General features: G+C 38.1%; 1 protein-coding gene across 3 annotated transcripts in view; it reads right to left on the minus strand.

Annotated features, from left to right (window-relative positions):
* The window catches only part of FBN1 (fibrillin 1), a 136,746-nt gene that overhangs the window by 92,789 nt on the left and 21,102 nt on the right, over positions 1–22,855 (minus strand). For all 3 annotated transcript variants that reach the window (XM_015872957.2, XM_015872959.1, XM_032446761.1), the window contains exons 4-5: positions 22,674–22,769; positions 21,069–21,164 (exon numbers count right to left, since the gene is read on the minus strand). In XM_015872957.2, the coding sequence (XP_015728443.1) occupies positions 21,069–21,164; positions 22,674–22,769 (192 nt within the window). The remainder of the gene's footprint in view (positions 1–21,068; positions 21,165–22,673; positions 22,770–22,855) is intronic.

Here is a 22,855-nt window from a genome sequence, read left to right on the forward strand (position 1 = left end):
AACTGTTCCAGTTTAAGCTGGACAGCACCAATGAGACTTAAACACCAGGATAGTACAAGACTTTCAATAGCAGATACTCCTCTTAAGTTCTCAACTCAGAAGGCTCTCAAGCCCTCAGTTCGTGCTATCTGCTGTTTGTTTTCAGGAAAAATATCCTATTTCATGCAAAAATAACGCTTAAATATGATTTTGAACAAGCAGAACCCATACTAAATGATTATGCCAGTGCAAGGATGCTGGATCAGTCTCCAATATTCATTCCACATAAACCTCCTATACTGAGTACTTGATGGTTCAAATTTACAGCCTTATTTTATAAACTTATAATCAGCTGTTGATGAGGTTGACAGACTCCTCCAGCCCTGTTAAAATAAACTGGAACTGGATAAGTACAAGGATCACAGGATGAGATGCTAGTAAGCCAGCAATCATCTTACCACAGTCAGGACTATGGGTAAACTCAGCATGAACCCCAAAATCCAGCTCAAATTGCCGTGCAACTGAAAGTACTCTCAGCAATGCAAATGGACAACTTTCCCTTTATTCCATACACGGAAAAAAAGGAACAAAAATAATTAAGCGATTCTGTTTTCTTGATGTACAAGAGAGAAGCACAAATTACAGATTAGAAAATATAGATTAGGAATAGAAAAGCAGATGACAAGATTTCCAAAGGAGTTTCCATAAACGTGCATTGGCTGGTCAATTGAATCACAGCAAAAATTCATGGAAGAGAAGGGAAGCCTGCACACATTATCAAGCTTATCTTCTTCAGAGATTCTGAGTTGACCTGGCTATTCATGCACAAACAAAACGCCTGCCATTTTTCCCAAGCTTAAAAGCTAGGAGTGGTATAAATGCAGATCAAGTAATCTGAATAACATCTGAAACAAATGGGGACATAATAGCTGCATAGATACGATGAGAAACTTAAATCTTAGTTCTATGAGAAAGCCATGTTTCTTGCCTGGATTGGAAACCATACAACTCTTCCCCCTTTGGTATACAAACTATCACAATAACAAAACAATACAGCTTTCACTGTACTTCAGTCATCTTACTCTCTTCAGAAAAGGAGCAATGCATTTAAAGATGATGGAAATAAACATCACATATCAGAAAGCTGTGCTCAAAATGGGATTTTTTCCAGTAAAATTCCAAGAATTACAGGAAGGCTCAGAATTGACACAGTAGGACAAGAACAAGCTGACTGCAGCAGCAAGCACCACCATAGCACACTGAGTTTTAAAGGCTGAGAGTTTCAGGCTAAATTACAAAATGTCTATCAAAGTCATTTTGGGTACCTCCAGTGATGAAAACATCTCCTGATAAGGACAGAGGAAACAGACAGAATGTTTTACAGATGTACATTTCCCAAGAAGCTAATGCAAAGTAGCATGACACTTTGCCAGAGGAACGGGAAAGGCTGATGCACTTGAACATCATTTTCACTTATAAAGTGCTCCCTTTCAGTTGTTTTCAGGTTATCAGGAAATCACCTTTTACATTTACACTGGACTTTATGGCTTTTAAGCACTAGGCAGAAGAGTAAATGATCATGGTCAGGAACCCATGGGATAACAACTATTTGCCTCCATCTTTCTTGGTAGAGGAAGATCACACATCTCACCCCACAGGCTGAATCAAGAGACACTGATAATGAAATTGCTCCACGTCTGCTCAATGTACTGACTTCCAACTATTTAAAAAGTCAGACCCAGTAAGTCTCCACTCGCAAGTGACACTGAAATGCCAGTTGATAAATGCATCCAATCCCAACATTTACTTCCACACGGGCAATTTCCTCAAATAATTACTCACTGTTAAGCTCTCTCCTGTCCCCTCCTCCCCCAAGCCAGACACCATTACTCATCCTAGTCAGATCTCAATGTGTCATCGCTGGAAAGTACATGGCAAAGATATTAGAGGGTGTTCAGAAGAAAACAAAACTTTGTAAATATTTTAAACCTTACGTCCTACAATGTCCCAAACTTCTTACCAATGATGCCTGGTGGATTTAGCTGTGGTATGTGAAGAAAACATTACCATGTCACTTCTGTCTGCTGCTTTCCAGTGCCAGAGGTTGCTCCACATATTTACAAGACCACCTCTCATTTGCATCACTGCACAACCCAGCACAGAGCTCAAATTGTTGAGATTTAATGCTATTTACTGCCAGGATATCACTGGAACTGGAAACTAGTGCAGCCAGTCAGTGCTGTATGGCAGAGGTATGAATCCAGCAGTAGAAATGGCTCAAAAAACCACAGCTGTGCTGTGGACAGATCACTGCTCCAAGCTGCCTCTCATTAACTTAACAAGAGAAAAAACATCCATAGAGGCATATCCAACACTTGCAATAAATAACTTCCACTGCTATAATAATTTTTTGTTCTGTATTAGTCAACCACAAAATCAGTTCCTGCTTTACGTATCCCACACCTAGAAATATCATCTTCTAATTCACGAACCTGATGACCCCATTTCTACATGTCTTCCTCACCTCTGCTTCTTGCAAATTGTTCTCATATACTGAATTGCTGGCACACTTCAGTCTAAATTTATTTTCCATTCTGTAACCTTCTTCACAAATCCCTTTTTGCACAGATGATCAGTTTAATATTTCCACCTAGCTAATATTATCTAGTCTTCCTGGGATACTGGTTAAAGAACAGGGTTTTTAAATAACTGCTTACTAACCGCACAAGACTAACATTATCAGTTGCAGTGGGTGTACAGAACAATTCAGGCTGGCCATTTAAAAAAGTATTTTGGCAATCCATTTTCAAGAACAAATATACAACTGCTTTCAAGCCAATTTTATTCTTGACCCAGTTCTTGAAGTCTGTAACTGAAAAGTAATAACATTACCGTAATAAAATAATAATAAAAAAAAATAATGTTCAAAAAATTATTAGGGAATTGGAGTGATTTGTTGCACACATTTTAATCCAACACGCAGACTAAGCATTTCACCAAAATCAAGTCTGTAGCTCTGTTGTTCCCAATTATGTACGGCTGCAGTCCAAATACAGAAAATTGTTACCACATTTTATCCTTTTCCATGATGAAGAAAACAGTAAGCAATGCAGCTAAATGCAGAACAACTCCTCATTTCTGAATAAACAGTTACCTGACAAACTCTAACCCACTCTACTTTGCTATGTGAGATACAAAAGAACACTTCTTTACAGGTTTTAATTCTTCCAGTTTCTTTCACAGGCTAAAAAGAAACATCTCTCTTTTAGCAGAAAAAGTAACTAACATCGGTGACACATTTGTTGTGAAGACCCGGTGACTGTTCAGGAGAATACATTCAACTGAAGAACTCTGGAAGTTTCACTTAAAAAGACTTAGTTGGCTGAAGTTTATTACTACTTTTTAAAAAGTAGAGTTCTTAAGAAGTGCCACGTTATAGAAACAGTCTTAACATACCACAAAGTATTAACTATTAAGTAGCAAGGTAAGGACAAAGCTAGTAGACAGGCTCTGAATTTTTTCTCTTTGGCTCCAGAAGACACTGACTATAAAAGAGCTGAGACCATCCAAAAGTAGTGCAAACTGTGTAAGAAAAATAGACCCTAATGAGTTACAGTATATTAAGTAGACCGACATCGCTTTCAGACAATGCAACACACAGGATTTAAAGGCATACTGCTCACATTTTAAAAGGAGTGGTACAAATGCACTAGAAATAGCTGCGGGGGAGTGGAAAGGGGGGAATAGTATAGAAATGTTTCTCTGCAGTGTCATGAAACAAAACGCAATTGCAGATCATTGGACTCAAACTCAGCCCAGAACTGAAAATAGGTTATAAATAAAAAAGGGAGGTGAGAAGATGAGGAGAGCCAATTTTACCATTTAAGCTAAGTGAAATACAAAGAGTAAACATACAGCAGGAATGGCAAGAAGTTGACTCTCTTTCAGCTTGCATAACTTAAAGGGAAGGCAGTAAATGTAATTATGGTGTTTGGGGTGTTGGTAAGTATATATTATCATAATGACACACAGGCAAATGTTTGTGGTCCTAACAGAATGCAGAACTTCCAAGGTCTTGGCAGCTTTTTAACAAGGTAATTAGAGCAATCAACAGTTTCTTCTTACTTCTTCCTAACAGCTGCCAGGCTCTTCTTAAGGCTTGCCTTAAGAAAGCTCCCTCTTTCCCAGAACTATGTACAAAAAATTACTTCAGGCAGTAATGTCTCATCTCTAACTCTACAATGAAATGCATCAACTTGAAATACCATGTCACTCTTCTTTTGGAAGATCCTTCCTCAGTGAAACTGTGGCATCACTTTGTGTTTACACCAAATTATTTTATTAAGTGTGTGTGCATAGACAGACATCGATTATCAAATCCATGAGATACTAATACTCATGTATTTAATCACTGGGATTTGTTTGCTTGTTTTTTGGTATGATATTGCTATGGACTCTACTTCTCAGTTAGCATTCTTCTGGTCTTTGGATTTTACAGGCTTTCAGTGAGCCTAGGGCTCCCTCTTCATAATTCCTTTCCCTTCAATATTTACTAAAGCATTAAAACGATCATCATGAACAAGCTGCAGAAACTTCTATATTTATTGGAGAGAGCCAACGAACATCAGCTATGTTATTATTTAATGAAAGCAAGTAAAGGTGCATTATTTCTTCAAGATGTTCTGTCATTCATGTCTTCACTGACAGCTTAGTTGAACATGTGTCTTTGCATAGCACTAAGAGGAGGATATCTCCCCAAAATCAAAGAATTAATGGCTTCAAATGTCTGAGGATTTTCTGCATACATCACATTTTCAGTCCAAGGATTAGAGAAACTGTTCATGATGATTCTCAATTAAACAGTCTGTCAAAACTAAATAAAAACTGTTTCCAAAGAAGTAATTATAGCTATCTATATTCCTGGGAATACATTCCTAATAGGAATATGTTCCAAAAAGTCACTATGCATGGTCCTGGCAACCTGCTGGAAGTGATCGTGCTTGAGCAGGGGACTAAGCCAGCTGACCTCCAGTGGACCCTTCCAACCTCAATCATTCTGTGATTCTGTGGGGAAGCCCATTTTTTGTGACTGTATGCACAAACTGCCACACAAAAAGAACAGCCACTAAAGGGATGAAGGTAAGGGAGAGACTGATTCTGCATCAGAGGCCTCTTTCCAAAATCAAGCCCATACCAGCTCAACTGAAAGTGACACACAGCAATTGTATTTAATTCATTATACTCTCATGGAGAATAGCATCAGACTCCTGGAAACATAAATCTGCACTGAACAGTTCATCACATCGATCCCTGCACATTTTCAAATGATTTCTTACAACTTATTTTGGAGATTTTGGGCTGAAATGCAAGCTTCCCCTTATTTCCACTCTGCATAAGTCCAAGTGATTATTACTAGGAGGACCACTCTCCTAGTAAAGAACTTCACCCTAACATCCAACCATTTGAAGTACAAAATATTGCAGCAGAAGTTTTGTAACACTTGCTATACAGAGAAGACAAGAAAGTACTCAGTAGAGTAGGAATCTCCCATACATAGGTCAGCTAACCACTAGCATCACTAGCTCCCCACACAGGAGTACTTAACCATCAAGAAACACAGGTGAATTAGCCTGTTATGCCATTTGAGCCTCCCTTTTTCTGTGTAAATTGTGTACCACATAGGCTGGTACAGCACTGTTATCTAATCAAATAAACAGGAGCAGAACCTAAAACACATGAAAATTAAGAGCACCACAGAACACAGAGGTCCTTTAAGTACACTTTCTATACATTCTCCATTCCTGAAAATCATCAAAATGCTTTGTAATTAAGTATGCTATGTACAGATTTAACTATGAAATTTATAGATAATAATTTATATGAAATGCACAAAGCACCAATAGGCTCTGCTTCTGTTTACAGATAAAAAGATCTGCAGAAACCACTGTTGATCCAGATGCCTGTCTACTACATAATACTTCACAGCCTTACAAAACGCTGTGTATAAAAGGATGGAAACTACTTTTTGGCCTACTTTCTACACTGACATACTGAAGAGGAGGGATAGTCTTGTGGTTGAGACACTTGGCTGGGACTGAGATGACCTGGGTTCAGTTTCAGACTCCGCTACAGACTCCCTGTATACCCTTACACAAGTGACTTAATCTCTCTGTATGTAACATAGGGCTGCCAATACTTCTGGACGCTGTAAGGTTTTTTCCTCTTCAGACTACACAGCCTTCAGGACACAGACTTGTGCATTCTGTGAATGATAAAGGGAGCTTCAAGATGAATTCAGTTCTCTTGGCATTATAACAATAAAAGGAGAAAAGATTTTTTGCATAACATTTTTTGTGTTTTGAATCTTCAGTTCTTTTTTTAAATTCAATTAATTGTCTGTTTGTAATAAATGACCAAAAGAATTAGCTCTTGAGATTTTCTGTACTGGGCAAGTGCAACAGCAGCAGAACACATTCCACAGAACAACTCATGCACAATCAATTAGGTCGTCTAATTAATTTTCCAACTCAATAGATGCTATGAACTATTTTCTCTACAGAAATATATCTATACTGGACACACATGTGTAAAAGCAATCTAAAAACTTTAAAAATCATAGAGAAGGACAGATGATATTCACTTGAAGGGAATGGGCTGCTACAAGGGAACAATGTCCCCTCACGTGGGATTCGTATTTCTGAAGTCAGAGGAAAAAACACATGGGGGGGAGTATTTTCCAATGGACAAGGCTGTGTATTTACCATTAGAGACTGACTTGTTAATCAGTATTTAGAGTGATTTATGACATTTCTCCTATAATCATGGAGAAAGAAAACTGGCACACACATACACACAAAAGCAAAAGAACTTAAAAACAGATTTGAGTAAAACAGGGACAAAACATAAGGATACTTAATGTGGTTCTTAAGCAGAGATGACATGAGGCTACAGAATCTAACAACAAAGATGTACTCATCTAGTCCTAACTCAGGCAAAACTTCAGGTAACAACAGCATGAACTGTGTCCGAATAAGGACAGCAGAGCAAAGTCTGAAACAAGTTGAAGAAGGGCCACAGAATTTATGTTTTTTTCTCACGGCATCTTCAGCACTAAATTTTTATCTGCAATGAATTCTGCTTGCACTGCCTTTCCCATTGCTGTGATCACCCAAAAACTATTCTTCCATACGAACAAAGAGAAGCATTTGTGAGACTACAGTTGTAATTGTGATGTCTGAATTAGAATAGTGAATTGAGACATTTCTAGGTCCTAAGGGAAATGTCAGGGAGTTTTAGACATACACCTCATCATTCACAATTATGGGAAAGATGTCACAGAAGCACAAGACATTTCAGTTAGGGCTCTACCATAGGCATTTCTATGTAAGCACAGACTGGTTCATAAATGAACTTAAAAATCCTACAGTAAATACAGAATCAATCAGTTTTCCAGCAAAACCTACAGCATTAATCAGTTTTCTATTAGCAACTGTACATTGTCCTCTGTTGCAAATACAGTGAGTGGCTCCTAGATCAGACCAGAGTAAGAGACAGCAATCTCAGGAAATGATGTACACTACCTGTAGGAAGGGGAAAGCCAGTGCATAAAGCTTTTAGGGGACAAGAGTGATGAAAACGCAACAAGCCAAGGCAGCAAAAAGAAGAGGGAAGAAAAACACAAAGCTCCTATCTAATGATGGGAGTTAAGAGTTAAGATGGCTAAGTGTACAAAAAACAGTATGAAGCAGTTCAAAGTTCCTCAGTGGGAGCTCTGGCACCTATCTAAACTGCAAGGTTTAGCAATTCCAGTGCCAATTTAACTTGCACTTTGAAATACTGGAAATATTTTCTTTTTTAATAGATGGGTACCTTTAAGAATAGAGGTGGTCACAGATACACACAAGCATCACTCTAAGCAATGCTAATGGAACAGACTGCGTCTGTTTTTAGTGGTGTCTAAAGTTTCAGCTGGTTGTAAACCAGCACTGTGGGAAAACTTTCAGGTGGCTTTAAAAAACTCCTATAAAACAGTAGAAAGCTCATAATTCAATACACTTCCTCCTGTTCATCAGAGGTATTGAGCACTATATCCAAAAGGTAAGTAAGATTGTTCCCAGAAATAGCGTATTCTATCTACATCATTCCTGTAAGGAAATATCTATTTCAGTAATTAAGCTTCAGGATTCAACAATGCTTGTGTTAAACAAAATTCAAATTAGAAAAAATGTTTTTAAAGCATCAAATAGTGTCGTCTTACAAAATAAAATACACTGGTTAAACTGCCCTTACACACAAACATTTCATTTATGTGAATATACTATAAGCCTAAATAAGAAAGATAATGTAATTTAGCCCACATGTCTGAACTGAGATAACCACTGGATGGAACTCCTACCTGGCAGCATTCTGATCTCCTTCCTTCCCTCATTTAAATAGGAATTGGAAATGGGATCAGCACATTTAAAATAGCTGATTAAAAGCCCTGCTCATAAAACTGATCTTATTAATTTTTCAGGTGAGTATCAGGCCACCCCCTTGCTTTGAATGAGGTGCAGAAAGTCACTGACATGCTGAGCAATCCATCTGCACAGGACATCATCTCATGGGAAAAGGATGGCCCAAAACTCCCACCCATGTGCTCAAATTTGGGTATAACATGAATCCAGCTGAAGTGTGTGATAAGGCCCTTTGGATTTCAAAATAGCTATTGGAGGGCACATACACACACATTTTTCAATTCATTAACCAATGTATTTTAACATATCTGTATACAAGAAACATTTTAGAAAGGAGAATGTGAAAAACAGATTGTGTATGCTGCATATAAGTCCAAAAGAAAAGGAACGCTATATTATAAAACAGAATGAGATAATATGTGTTTTGCCTGCTGTTTGCTCTGTCAGAGCATCTCTTATTCATCATCCTAAAACCCCAAATTGCTGTTAAATGAACCCTATTACAAGTTACAGTATTTCTGTACCTTAGAACCAGAGTTAGTAGCCCTCTTTGTTAGAGCTTGTTCGTATTGCTGGCTTATATCTGTGAGCACTTCTAACTTTTATCCTAAATTACCAGCTGACATTAATGCATTGTACTACAGCACAGAGCTAACTGCTTTCTCATTAATCTCATGCACCTTCTTAAAATCTGGCTGAAAATGACCATTCCAATGTCCACATCAGCTCTGAGGTCTGATTCAAAGTCCACCCAGCTCACTGGGTGAGTTTTCCTTTCTCTGACTTCACTACAGTTTCAATCACCTCCATACTTCTCAAGAAGTTTCATCCAAGCTTCATTTCCCCAAACAATATAAGACTTCTACCATCTGAGTTCAAACTACCACTCATATATTTGTACATACAGCCAATATGCTTTTCTTGTAGCTGTTATTGTGCATGGGATGTATGCATAATCCACCCTCTGGACATAGCCAAACAAAGAGCTGTGGAACAAACATAAGCCACTGCCTGCAGGGTTTTGGCAACAGCTTACAATAAGTGGCAAATAATTACTTGTTTTGATGCTCACTGTAACATTAGCCATCTTGAACTTTTCTGGCATTTCTTTGGATACAATGAGCAATTGCCTAGAAATTTCACCTGCACTCTTTAGTGAGGAGTCATTACATAATATTTGATAAGATTACCCAAGTATTATGAACAAGGAACAGAAGTGGCTATGCACGTGGATATGCAAAACATACATTCATCCAATTTGTTTGAATGATCTCAGACACTGAAAAGCACAACTATCATAGCAAGAATTCCTTCAGCAAACATACACTAAGAACAATAGCAGTGTCTAAACTGGCATATGTCAATAAGGGCTTGTGAAGCCACACTCTAAACAACTGATTTTAATGATTCAAAACTAACTCGAGTCTTCTTAGTCTGTCGTCTGTCACACTGAATTCAAAGGAAGCATTTCCACTGATTACAACAAGGGCAGGATACCAACCCCAGTATGTTCTGTGCATAGCTGAATCCTTGGAACTGCAGCAAGACTTTGCATCAGAGTAACAGAAAGAAATTTCTCCCTGCTTGAGACTGAAGCAGACATCAACGACATAGGCTGAAGGAAGTTGTTATTTCTATTCAAAATTCTAAACAGCTGTTTTCAAGACAGATTAAAAGATTTTTCAATGTTTGGATTCAACTCAAGAGCTTTATCTAATGCATACTTCATATTTGAGTATTTGTTGAATTAGAAATTTAATAGAGCAGCTGAGTATTTTAAAATCTTTTGGAAGATGTGAAAAAGGGATGTGAACTCTAGCACACCCTGTAAAACATAAATTTCTTACCAAAAGAATATGTTATTCATGTGCTCTGTACATTAGGTCAATTATTACTCACTTTCTTTGGAGAACAACCAAGTGCCTCCACCCTTTATAACAGAGAACTGTAATCAACCGTAGTAAGAATAGCAGAACTATTCTAATACATGTTGGTGGCTCAGGCTCTAGCTCAGGAGAGTCTGAAGAGTAAGAAACTGAGAGTGATTTGCCATCACCTCTACTTACTTTTATTTTCAAAGAGAGAGGGGAAAAGAATAAATAAATAAATAAATCGATGTTTCCTTTTATATCTCAGTAAATAATTTCAATTTCACATAAAAGGAAAAAAACTCTTAAAAAAAAAACCAACAACGAATGCTTTAAATTGGCGTTCCAATTTAAACACTTCTGTTATTTAATGACAAATTCCATAAACATTCTGATACTAATATTTCTTCCACTGCATGCCTTTCATTTCCGCTAACCCAATTTAACCTCTCATCTTCCTTGTAGTCAGCAGCTGTACAAAGCAATTTTTTAATACTGACATCAGCAAGTGACTGAAGTGCTAGTGCTAGATTCAAAATGCCTTCTAAAAACATGACTTTTTGTATTGAATTTGGAACTGAGTTTGATACAACTTGTACTGTTAGTTTAATATAGTATCACCTTTCATGAAGCCATATCTTGTTGGGCTCCTGCTGGGACCTTAGAGCTGAAATAGCACAAGGTTTAATGCATGGCACTTCATTTTGCCCAGAACTGCCTCAGGCCAAGAGAAGCATTTCAAATTGTTTAGATAACCACACAGATTAAATACCCAGCAAGGTAGCTTGCTAAGTCATTCATCATTTGCCATTCCTGGACTGTGCTCGCATCTAGCAATGTTTTTACTAGAAGAGCCATTCAGATGGATGGAATGCACATCTCTGCTGGGTTTTCCCGGCCTAAGAAGCAGACTAAACTTCACAACCTGCTTTCAATGCTCTCTTCCTGTGAGACGCATGAAAGTATTAGGCTTGATGCCCTCTGCCATCTTTCTATTATACTTCCTCACCTGCTTCATTTGTTTTTCCTTTATAAATTACTCTGTAACAAACCCCCTCAAGAAGCTCACACCAACAAACTGTCTGGTTGTTTCAAGTAACCGGGATAAGTAATGCTATGTCACACAAGTCTATTCTACACATAGTATCTGCATCAATAAACTATACTTTAAAGGAGTCACTGATAACATCAACTGTCCCTTCACAGTACATAACATTTCTTTCTTTTATAACTGACCATTTCAATTGCAGATCTTTTTCTCTTTCAAGCCTGCAGTCTGGAAGTCATTTTTGACCCTGTGGTTTCTTTTGAAGCTTGTATTAATCCGACTGTAAAGCTGTCATACTACCATTTTGTGGATCTCTCCAAGTTACCACCCATACCGTCCCACCGGGACATGGAGATTCTCAGAAAGGCTTTCATCATATCTCAGCAGGACAATTATTATTCACTGCTTGCTGGTTTTACTATTACCTCTTATAAACATTTCAGGCTTAAGTAGTATTCTGTAACTTATATTGCTCAGCTGAGCTGAAATGTCTGGACATACTATTCCAGCACAGAGACATGTCCAATGGCTCTCAAAGAAGTATTTCAAAGTGAATCTTACAGTGAGACATCTAATTGCACTTTAAAGGAATTATACAGCGTGCTTTTCACAGCAAATGTTTCTTGTTTGCTCTCTTGTCCCAGTTCTCAGGAACTTAAGCAGACATAGGAGGTTTTGAGAGCTTAAAATCCCACTTGACTTAGGGACCTCGTTTCCTTCTAACTCAGATGAAATTAACAGTCAAGACGGGGGAAAAGATTTCAAAGCATGTCTATGATTTTGCTTATTTGCACGTTACTTAGCTGTACCAATTATAATACATAATATTTTCAAGTTAAAATCTCATAGTGAAAAATAAATGGTGAATCATGGAAATGCACACTAAGAACAATGTGATACTATGACATACAAGCATAGTAGGCATAATGTGATGAGCGTGAACGAGTACTACAGCTCAGTAAATTACTTCTGTGGATTTGAAGTGTGTAGACTGTTCACATTCACTAAAAGAACATGTCCATAATTTTACCAAATACCCTGAATTCCACTACATATTTGCCCTCCTTTCTTCCCTCAAGTTCAAGCTTGTCAATACCCATTCACAGACAAACACTGTGCACCAGCAACCCCAATATGTAGCCTTAAGTAGGTCTGATTTATAGCTGGGACTCCTCATGTTTTTATTTTAAGTAACAGAAGTACAGCCACAAAAGTACAGTGCAAGCAGAAAAATTCACCTACTAGTTTGTCTGCAGTGTAGTACTAATGTTATTAGGAGTTAAAACCATTCCCTATCCCACATCCCATGAAGCAGTGTAGTTTTGTCAGCCCATTTATTATTTTTTAAACAAATTTTAGAATTTTATTACCAAGTCCACTAGAAATTATCAGCATAGTATATGCTTTCATTTCACAGCCTCCAACTAATCATTGTCAAATACACTTCAGAGAATATAAAGCAAAAATAAAAATAAATTAATAACACCTCCCCCCATGCCCCCAAACACACACACACAAACCCACTACCAACAACAAACACAAAACACCCAGGATTATGAATGCCTTGACAAAGTTAGCTCTGGGTCTTCCTTCAGTGACTAACAGGCTTGAATTGGATGTGCTACAACATATCACAGACTAAAATACATTTTAACACAGTTTCCAGGAGGTGACTGGACACAGTCCTAGACAACCTGCTCTGATTCTGCTCAAACAGGAGGAGGTCTTTTCCACCCAGGAGTGATTCTATAAGATGAAATACCTAGAAATTATTCCCTCTCTCTTCTGTAATTCTTATGACTTCATTAAAATCAAACAAACCACAAAAAGGGAATACCTTCTTTGGTACGTAAGAGTCACTTCACTGAGCGACTGATTTCCCCTGCCTTGCTGAAAACTTATCTTACAGTAGATTCAGTAGAGCTATCATAAGCAGTGGGAACAACACAGGCAATATAAGCATCTCGTCTTACAAAACCAGTGGCTTAATCTCAAGACTAAAGAACACTAACAAATCGCCATCTATACAAAAGAAAAAAACAACAACAGAACAGTGAATATAATAAAATATCACTAAATTTATTACCACTGCTGCAATGTCAGTGAGGGTCCTTCTGCCTCAGCACAGCAGAACAGGGGCTTTGTCCCATTCACACACAGTGATATGGGCAGAAAACCCCAGCCACCACTTCCTCAAGCACAAAACTGCAAGCATTCTCCTAAGCTCCCATTCCCCTATGGCTGTTAGCACCTCTGTAGGAAAAGGAAGCATTAGAGAGTCACATCCCAAGGAGTAAGGACATTATTGAAACTCCTGGAGGTCACCAGGTAGACTTTGCAACACTAAGTGATGAGAACAGAGTCATTATAACACAATCTCAGCACCATTCACTACGCTAGTGTTAGTCAAGTTAAAAATCACATGCCACACTAAACATTCATGGAAGAAAACAGTGTGGAGGCTACCCCTTCCAAATGGGGCCTGGAACCTGATTTATACCACTGGAAAAGAAAATTAAGACTTTGGCTCAGCAATCTGAAGTTGAGGCTGCAGTTATGTTAGCCTGTGTTAGCACAGCATGGACAATACCAGCAGCAGATACATGGTAAATGTGTAAGATCACTATTAGGAACCAGGTGCTTACAAGTTTCTTATTTCTGCTTTAAAACATATAAATGTGTGCTTGTGTGCACGCGTATATACCCACACACTTTACTAATTTCAATTTTTTTTTCTCCTCTTTTTTTTTTCCCAATTCCTTATCACTAGCTCTCACATGTCTTCTTACAAAGAACATTTTTGAGTCTTGGTTTCTTTACATAAGGAAATTCCCTCTTTTTCCAAAAGAGATTTTTTTATTTTTTTTTTTTCCTTCTGGATAAGGAGTGCAGAGCCAGACTGTTTTACAGCATAGCAGAGTTTGGAAAGTGATCTTTCTCTTAAGGCTTCTTTCATTTTAGACCTTATTTAGGCCTCTTTTCTTTTCCTACAGCATTTCTCCAGAGTGCCAAACCGTACAAGCTGTCACTGAAAAAAATTACAAAAACCACTCAGTCATTATTCCTGAGCTTTTTGAGGCCAGTTGGAAACGTGAAAGTGACTGTCCTTATAACCACTCTTAGGCAGTTATTTCCTATAACTTTTTGCCACTTTTACGCTGAGATGGGATATGAGCTATTTTTCTAAATGTAAAAGATTTCATCAACTCTGTTACAAGTATGTTGCAAGACAACTTACATATGATGTAACACTGACCATTTTGAGCACCTCTGCTTAAGATGTATTCTCATTAGCATTTCGTAGCTGACCTACATAAAAGAATTGTTTTTCTTGGAAATGCCCTTGTGAGTTTATCCTTGCATTAGGTAAGACCTACAATGTTTTAAGAGAATTCTCTTTTCTTTGTTAGAAAATACCACCATGAAGTCTGAAAAACGCCTAAATCCTTAATCACCTAAAAACATACAGTACCAAAAAAACCTGAGACACAAACCTGACAGAGGAATGATATCTACTGATATTTTTTCTGTTGCAGCTGTAACAGCAATTTTCAGCTTACCAGCTCAATAAGAAGAAAGGTGTGAAAGGAAAAATACTTATTTACATTTTCAAGGTGATTCTCAAGGAAAACATTAGTTTTCACTGCATGATATCAAAGCATTTTAGGTAGCTATTCTTTCTTATTTCAAGACTTACTATGGCCCAGACAAGAAGTAACATCTTTCTCCACAAGCAGCCCAGTCAGCATCTCTAGATACGATTCCATCATTTACTCATTCCCTGTATCATGTTCAGCTGCAGAGGTCACCATCAAGAAAGCACCTTCTCTATTGGAAGCTCCACAAGAAATTACTTATGCTCAGCTACTTTACATTCTTAAAGATTCATAAGGACTGACAAATGGGGAAACAGCTGACATTTGGAAAAGGGGAATAATGTGGTATTACCAAGAGTGCAAGAATGGTTTGAAGACATTTATCCTGAAGGCCTCAAAAGCTGTGCTGCAACAACAACTAAAATCAACAAGAGCCAACTCAGCCTCTCAGAACACACACAAAAAAATCTGATTTTTGTGATACAACATCAGACTAATTCTTCCCAGTTCTCCTTGGAGCTCTGCAGAGCACAAATCCAGCAGTGAAGGACATTCAGGGAAGTTCTATCTTTCATCCGCCTCCACCATGTATAGAAAAGTCATATCTACATTAATGAAACATCCTATAACCAGACAAACATAGCCACCTCTTTGGGTATGTAACTTCAACAAAGCCTTCTGATGAAAGCAAAGGGTTCCACTCTTTGTTTCCTAAGGCATCACCAAGCAGACCACGTGAGGAAAGCCAACAAGAGGTTGGCCCTGACTGCAGAAAGCAGGAATGAATTTCTCGTGGAGCAAAGGCATGCCCAGAGGCTGCCAGCACACCTGGAGGTAGGCGTTGGGTGCAGCAACACAGCTGTCTGCAGTACCGGGAGAATGATCTCAGTGATCCTCCTGTGAGTCCCTTCATATCCTCCGTGCAAGAATCAAATCACACCGATTAGAACAACACAACTGTTTCATTCAAATGCTTGTACTGTAATTCATTAAAGCTGTTTGTATTAACACATGCCATTACCACTTAGAAAAACTGTTTCTACCTTGACCAAAGCATGGGCTCCTCATTTTGTGATTGAATTTGTATGCAGCTCCACTGTCACGACTAAAACCAAGTCAAAGCAAAATACATAGGCCAAGTAATACCTTGCTGCACAACTAAAGGTCAGTGCCCTTAGCAGCCAATCAAGAAGGCATGGAAATACAGAGAGGGCTGCCAAATAGCTGAATGAAAACTTCGGATTTGTTTGACTGAAACCAAAACTCAATTTGGAACAAAATGTAAATGTTCAGCTTCATGTACAAAAGTTGGAGTCCTTACATCTCACAAGAGACCTAAGCCCATATGTACTGAATCATTTATGGACCTTGATTAAGCTTTAAGAATATATCTGTAAGAACATTTCAAAACACGTTATATGGTATTTTCGGATGCTTTATGTATAGAGCAAGCAACATACAATAGCCGGATAATGTATTCACAAGAAGCAGAACAATGGATAAAAGCTTTCACATACAAAAGACTCTAAAAGCGCTTTTTGGCATTCAGAAACAAACTGAGCTTAGTGAATTCTGGTCCAAAGATCTATTGATTATATTGCTAAGTATTCTAAGTGGTCTTAAATCACATCTACTAATTCTGTATAGACTGACTTCCTCAGCACTAAGCTGCAGCTTTGGTTTAAAAAAAAATTAAGAACTCCTCATCCATTCAACTCAAATTCTTTCACTGAAAAGGTATTCCTGGGTGCTGACATTGAAGTTCTGTTTTAAAACCGCAAGACACTAAAGATGGCAACATGAATTCAAATTCTGTTAAAGACAGTAAAACATCAGCCTGTGACTAAATATATCTAAAGTCAGTGCGAAGCAATTTTTCATAATTTATAAATTTGGGGGAAACCGGTGCATTAGAATACTTCTTCCTGGCCTTCAAGTTTCACCATCCTTTAGTTTGCTGCTATAATACCATACACACTGTATTCATGTTACAGGGCTGAAGAAACTACACGTCTATGTCAACAGATGTGTTTCTTGGAAGACAGCTACAAAAATCAAGTTTATTCAAATGTTTGCCAGCTACCATATGCTGCAATACTACTTCAAATGCAACATAAGGCTTTGGGAACATACTTTTACTGCTATCTACACTTTGTTATTTACTTTCCGTTTAGACTAAATACCAGAGACGGGGCACACTAAGGGGTGCAGTGTCCTCTTTGTGTAAATGTTCTGCTCGTTGTAATATTTAGAAAGAAAGAAATGCACACAGCATTACACTACTCTCGACCACTTTCAGCGGCTGCAGTTTCATAGAGAGGCTCTGGGAAAGATATTTTTACATATGGCATTAATTCTGGGAACTTTTAATAATGGCCAAATATAATTAAAAATTAGGCAGAAATTCCTGCCATGGAGCGAGCAGTACAGAAACAACTCTGTGTGAAGAAAAAAGCAATCATTTGCTCATATTCTGAGTCCAGAAAAACACAAAACACACGTGGTACATTTTTAATATTTGAACTACATCAGGCCCTACTCAGCTCCTACGTGAAGCGAGTGGCAAAACTCCAAGATGCAGCAGGATTGAGCCCCTGATGTTGTCATAAGCGTTCAAATAAACAAACAGGGCTGTAACACATTCTAAGCTTCCACTGTGTTCCTCTAACTGGACCCAGACAGGAAAAGAAAAGGACATTTCATTTCATTTTTTTCAATAGCAGAACAACAACAATATACAATTTTATATTCTATGGAATTGACTCTGCAACTATCTGTCAAACTGTTCAAAGGAAAAAAAAGATTCAAAGAGGTCAAGATAGCTACTGTGCACTAATTTGGGGGACATCATTCTATCAGATCTAATTGGGATGTCTGATCTCTCTGAGTCTGTAACAACACTTCTGGATATTACTCTGGACTTTCATCAAATCCATGATAGAGGGATGCTTTCAAGTGATCCCAAAGTGGGCATCTAACACAGCTAGCTCAACTCCCCAGGCTCTGCTTACAGACAACAAAAAGAGCTGTCGATGTTCTGAATCATCCTCAGGGAAAACTAAGCTAAATCTCTGACTCAGTCTCATCAGTGACTCTTAAAGGGACTGCAAAATTTGTAATTCATTCATTATTAAATGTTAAATGGTGTAAAGGTGGAATCCGTTTCTTAACCAGCAGTAGAAATTTAGGTTTGCTTGCACAATCCTTTCCATAACCTGCAATTTCTTTTTGTCAGTAATACGACTAAATGATGCACTTCAAGCTGAGTACACATTTCAGGCCTACCTTTCAGAGCTCAGAAACCTCAGAGTTCAGAACTGACTCTGAAAGCTTTGGCCAAAATCCAACAAGACCCTTAGCCATTTGAATAACATTATGCATATTGACATCTCAAGTTTGCATTTAAATGCATGTCAAAGTCCATCACCAGATCACAGCCAGAAAACTCAGCACCTTCCAGAATTAATGGTTAAAGTTCAAATTTTAACTGAGTCAATATGCATGAAACTTTTTCCTTTCTGGACTATGTATATTAAACATATATTAAATTGCTGCAGGGAAGCATCTTCCAACTTCACTAGTTTTTTTTACTGTTCAGCTTATGTCAAGTTCTCCTTTTTGATGAACATCATCTCAAAGGAAAAGCAGCTCTACTGTATTTGTTATACACCTGCATACACTTGTCAGTATGCCTAGGAGGCTCCCCATGCTTTGGAAGGATTCCAAGCACCATAGACACAGCTTAGGAGGTAATGATACATGCGATAGACTCAGCCACATCACAGATATTGATGCAGCCCTGACAACACATATCTCACTGGTGACATGGTATGCACTGTCCAGAACATGAAGAGGAGCTCCACTGACAACAGGGTTTGTAAAAACTCCTTTTGATCATATTTTGTGGAGCTTTATACCAACGTTAACACTTCTAAGCCACACAAAAAGTAATTTGTAGGCTCGAACTCTCCAGTGCTTCTCCTTGAAAGAATAAATACATAAAACTGCTCATGCCACAGATGTGGTGGAATTTGCTGCACTGTGAAACAGTAGGTCTTTTACCAGATAAGCTCTTTCATTATGCATGTATTTGAAACCATTGACAAAGAAGTCTTGTAAATATTCGTTAACAATCATATGGTCCGGCATTCATGAGGTAATACCAACCAAGCTAATCTGTCTTACAAATATGGCTTACATGTACAGAAAATTAAAACAGCAGACATAAAACAACACAACACGCAGCTGAACTTAAGAAATTGGCTCAAACTCTGACACATGCACCTCAAACCTTTTCATCGTTTTCCATACCTGGTTAGTAGAACAAGCCCCCTGCATCTGGTTGTTCCAACACTGTTTTATTTAAGACAGTTCTAAGCTATGACACACACAGCAATGGCTGGAATACTCCTGGGTCTGTGACATACATGCCACAAACACTCCGCAACTGTTACCATTAGCCAGTGGTTGCAGAGAAAAGCACTGTGTGATACGCAGTAGTAAATTACTTACATCACTGTTAGCCTGTGGCATGACATACCCTAGAAGTCAAACCACAGCTAAACATGGAAAATACAAATGTCACAAAACCGTATCACTTCACATTACATTTATATTGAGAAATGGTGTTTTCACAACAATCTGCCTCTCCTACTTCTCCCAGAAATGGGATAGTTCCAGAGATTATTTCTCTTGAATAATTTCCCATTTTTCCCCCTCCATGTTTAGAGAAGCTTTGGTTATTAAAAATAATAATAAAAATCTTCCTTTGCAGGGCACGAAACTTGTCAATCTATTTACTGGAAAATATCCATCCACATATACACATCAGAAGCCCACTAGGGAACATCATAAATCCACATAACGTTCCTCAGCAAGATCCAAACTATGGATCTCTTTCTTAGCTGACAGATGTGTAAAATCATATGCAGCCAGACAAGTCCCTAATGACCACACAGGTGCACGTGCTGAAACAATGCAAGCCTACTAAGATCAGCATTAGCTTAAATTTGAAAAGTTATCTTCAGAAAACATTTTTCTGATGGGATAATGTAATTCTGGGACCAAAAAAGCACCACACCCTTTTTTAAAGGAGGGAAACATATTAGCTCAGCTAGGTAGAGAGGCTGGAGGGCTTCTCTGTGAAAGAAGCCAAATGTCAGAGGTTTTCTGGGAAGATATGACTATCATTTGGCCTCAGTACCACAGTGATCTTTCACTAGAAATACTGCACCTTATTAATGCGTATGTTCTCTCTTACTGATAACTACAGAATCAAGCATATGCTCTAGGTAAAAACATATGGATGACATATATTGATTACAGCTTTCCACTTCAGTTGTGCTCAAAGACATGCATGGGATTCCATGACGGTATGATTTGGCTCAGATGGCTTTGTGTCACCAGTTTCACACTCCACCCAACACTAGGAAGGAGCCCTGAGGGACATGACTGAGGCTGTTAGCAGGCTTCAGCCCAATCAGGTGGAGTCAAACTGGCTGCTGCAGGTCAGGCAACATAAAAGCAGCATTGAACAATCCCCTTCAGAACTTGTACGCTACAGCTCCTCACCGGACTGAAGGCTCAGAACAAACGGTAACTACTTGAAATTCAGCAAATTTTGAGCAATAAATCAAAACTATTGTAACCTATAAAGCTTTTATTTTTTCCAAACTTCAAGCTTTTAACTGAAAACAATCAAGGTTTTCCATTCTTCTTGCTGAAGAATGAAATTTCCAATGGAATAGATCAGCTGCTAACTCTATCAAATGAAAAGGTATTATTTTTAAGATTATAAAATTCAACAGAAGGCTTATCCTTAAATATTCTTTGCTGTATCTCTCTCAAATCAACAACTAAATTGGTTGAACATTGTGAAACAAAAAATATACACCAGATGAGGCAGTTGGCAGTTTGATAACAACACAGCTGTACAAGATGGGAAGTAGAACTGAATAATCTCTGCCATAATATGTGAAACACAGTGTCAAGGTGCTACCTATCACTGGTAAGCAGACATATCAGAGAGATACAAACAGCTCTTCTGATGACTTAAAAACTAAATGAAAGACTGGGTAAAAACAATTATTGATATTTTTCACTTGCCAGCTTTTCCACTTACCTCTTTCACACTGGGGTCCGGTAAATCCATATGTGCATGCACATCGGTTTGGGGCAACGCATCTTCCTCCATTTAGACATCCATTTTCACAGACAGCTGTATCAAAGGGAAAGTAAAAGTAGTCTCTATGATATTATTCCCAGTAAAAAACAGGAAACTACATGCTTAACCAGCTCAGATAAACTAGTAAAAAATGTAAACACAACAGGTCAGTACATCCTTCACTATTCCCTGGCCTTGTTGTAGAATGAATTAATCTTTTCAAGGAGGTATAATGCAAACATGCTAATAACCACAGTTCCTCTGACCTCTCAGAGCCTCAAACTGTCAGCAAAGAAAAAGTAGAGATTGCTCATAGAAGGTGCAGGTGAAATATGCACCTTTAAGTTCCCAGAGGCGTTCCCGATATTCCAGCACATTTAACCATCGTGCATTTGCTTCTCCGCCATAATAGAAATAAAAATTAAAAATCCAGTGTTAAAAGGCTTGTTACTGGTGTTTAATAATCCATGTTACCAATGAGGAGAGCAATATGCAATTAGCGTCTATTCTGATTTAGTTAATCCAAGATTCCCCGCATTACACAGTCACTAGAGCCCAGTTTTCCTCATATTAAACTCCAAAAGCAATTGCCTTCAAAAATAATCAGAAAATGTAACCTTCATATGAAAAAAGGGTTTTTAAGTACAATTTGATGCTCATTGAGTAATGTTATTCTTTGTTCCATTTCACATTCACTTCAGTAGAAAGAACGTTTCCATTTATCCTCTTTTATCCACTTGATATTTCACAGAGAAGGCAGAAATACAATTCTTAATCCTTTCACCATGTGATCCTCTTCCAGATTATTAGAGTAAATTCCTGGTCTCACTGAAGTTCATGTAAAGTGTGCCATTGACTTTGACAGAGCACAAAAGGTTTTCATTAAATAAGCTAAACACATTTTCTCTGTCAGACCAATAGTTCACTAGATAGCAACACGACAGCCTTGGTCAAAAACAGCATGTACATCCTTATTTGAGTTTCTTCACAGCATTGTAGCCAGGAGCAGCAAGAGACCACCGTAATCATGTTGGGAGAGGTTTCAAGCAGCAAATCCAGGAATGTTGTTGGCTCAGGATTGATTGAGGAAATAAAAAAATATGTTGATCAACCGTATCGAGACAATATCAAAACAAGTAAAACTCCTTGAGTGTAAGAGCTAACTCTGAGACAAATCCCTAAAATAGAAAACGGGCTTTGTATTAAAAAGCTTAATTTTACCTAAGATGAAAACTGAATCCCATATAAATTCTGTATTTATGGCCTCTTGCTCTAGTGAGTGTAAAGCCCTGGAGTTCAATAGGAATTACGGTAGTGTGAGAACTGCAGGATCAAGTTATATCCAATTATTATGAATTCACATGGTGTTTATTTTAATAGCACTGATCAGAAAGAATTCACTCGGCACTCATTACAAAGTCATGTGTTTTCCTGTAAAATTCCACTGTACCTGATCAAAAACAAGCTCAATACCAGCTGAAATTTAGTGTTAAAGGCACACAGTTCACATATCTCAGAATTACTTGATTATACATGGTATCTCTACTAATAAAGTGTACTTACGCTGTCCACAATGCGTTCCCGTATATCCCTTCTGACAGAGGCAGTGGTCATCACTACAGCTACCTCCATTCATGCACCGGATGTTACAGTGTTGTACTTGAAAGGAAAACAGATTTTCCTGAGTTAAACCAAGCCAAGCAGAAACATATAACTATCTGCTAGGGGGTTTCTTCAGGGACTGA

The sequence above is a fragment of the Coturnix japonica genome, chromosome 10 (assembly GCF_001577835.2).
Source record: "Coturnix japonica isolate 7356 chromosome 10, Coturnix japonica 2.1, whole genome shotgun sequence".
NCBI lineage: Eukaryota > Metazoa > Chordata > Aves > Galliformes > Phasianidae > Coturnix > Coturnix japonica.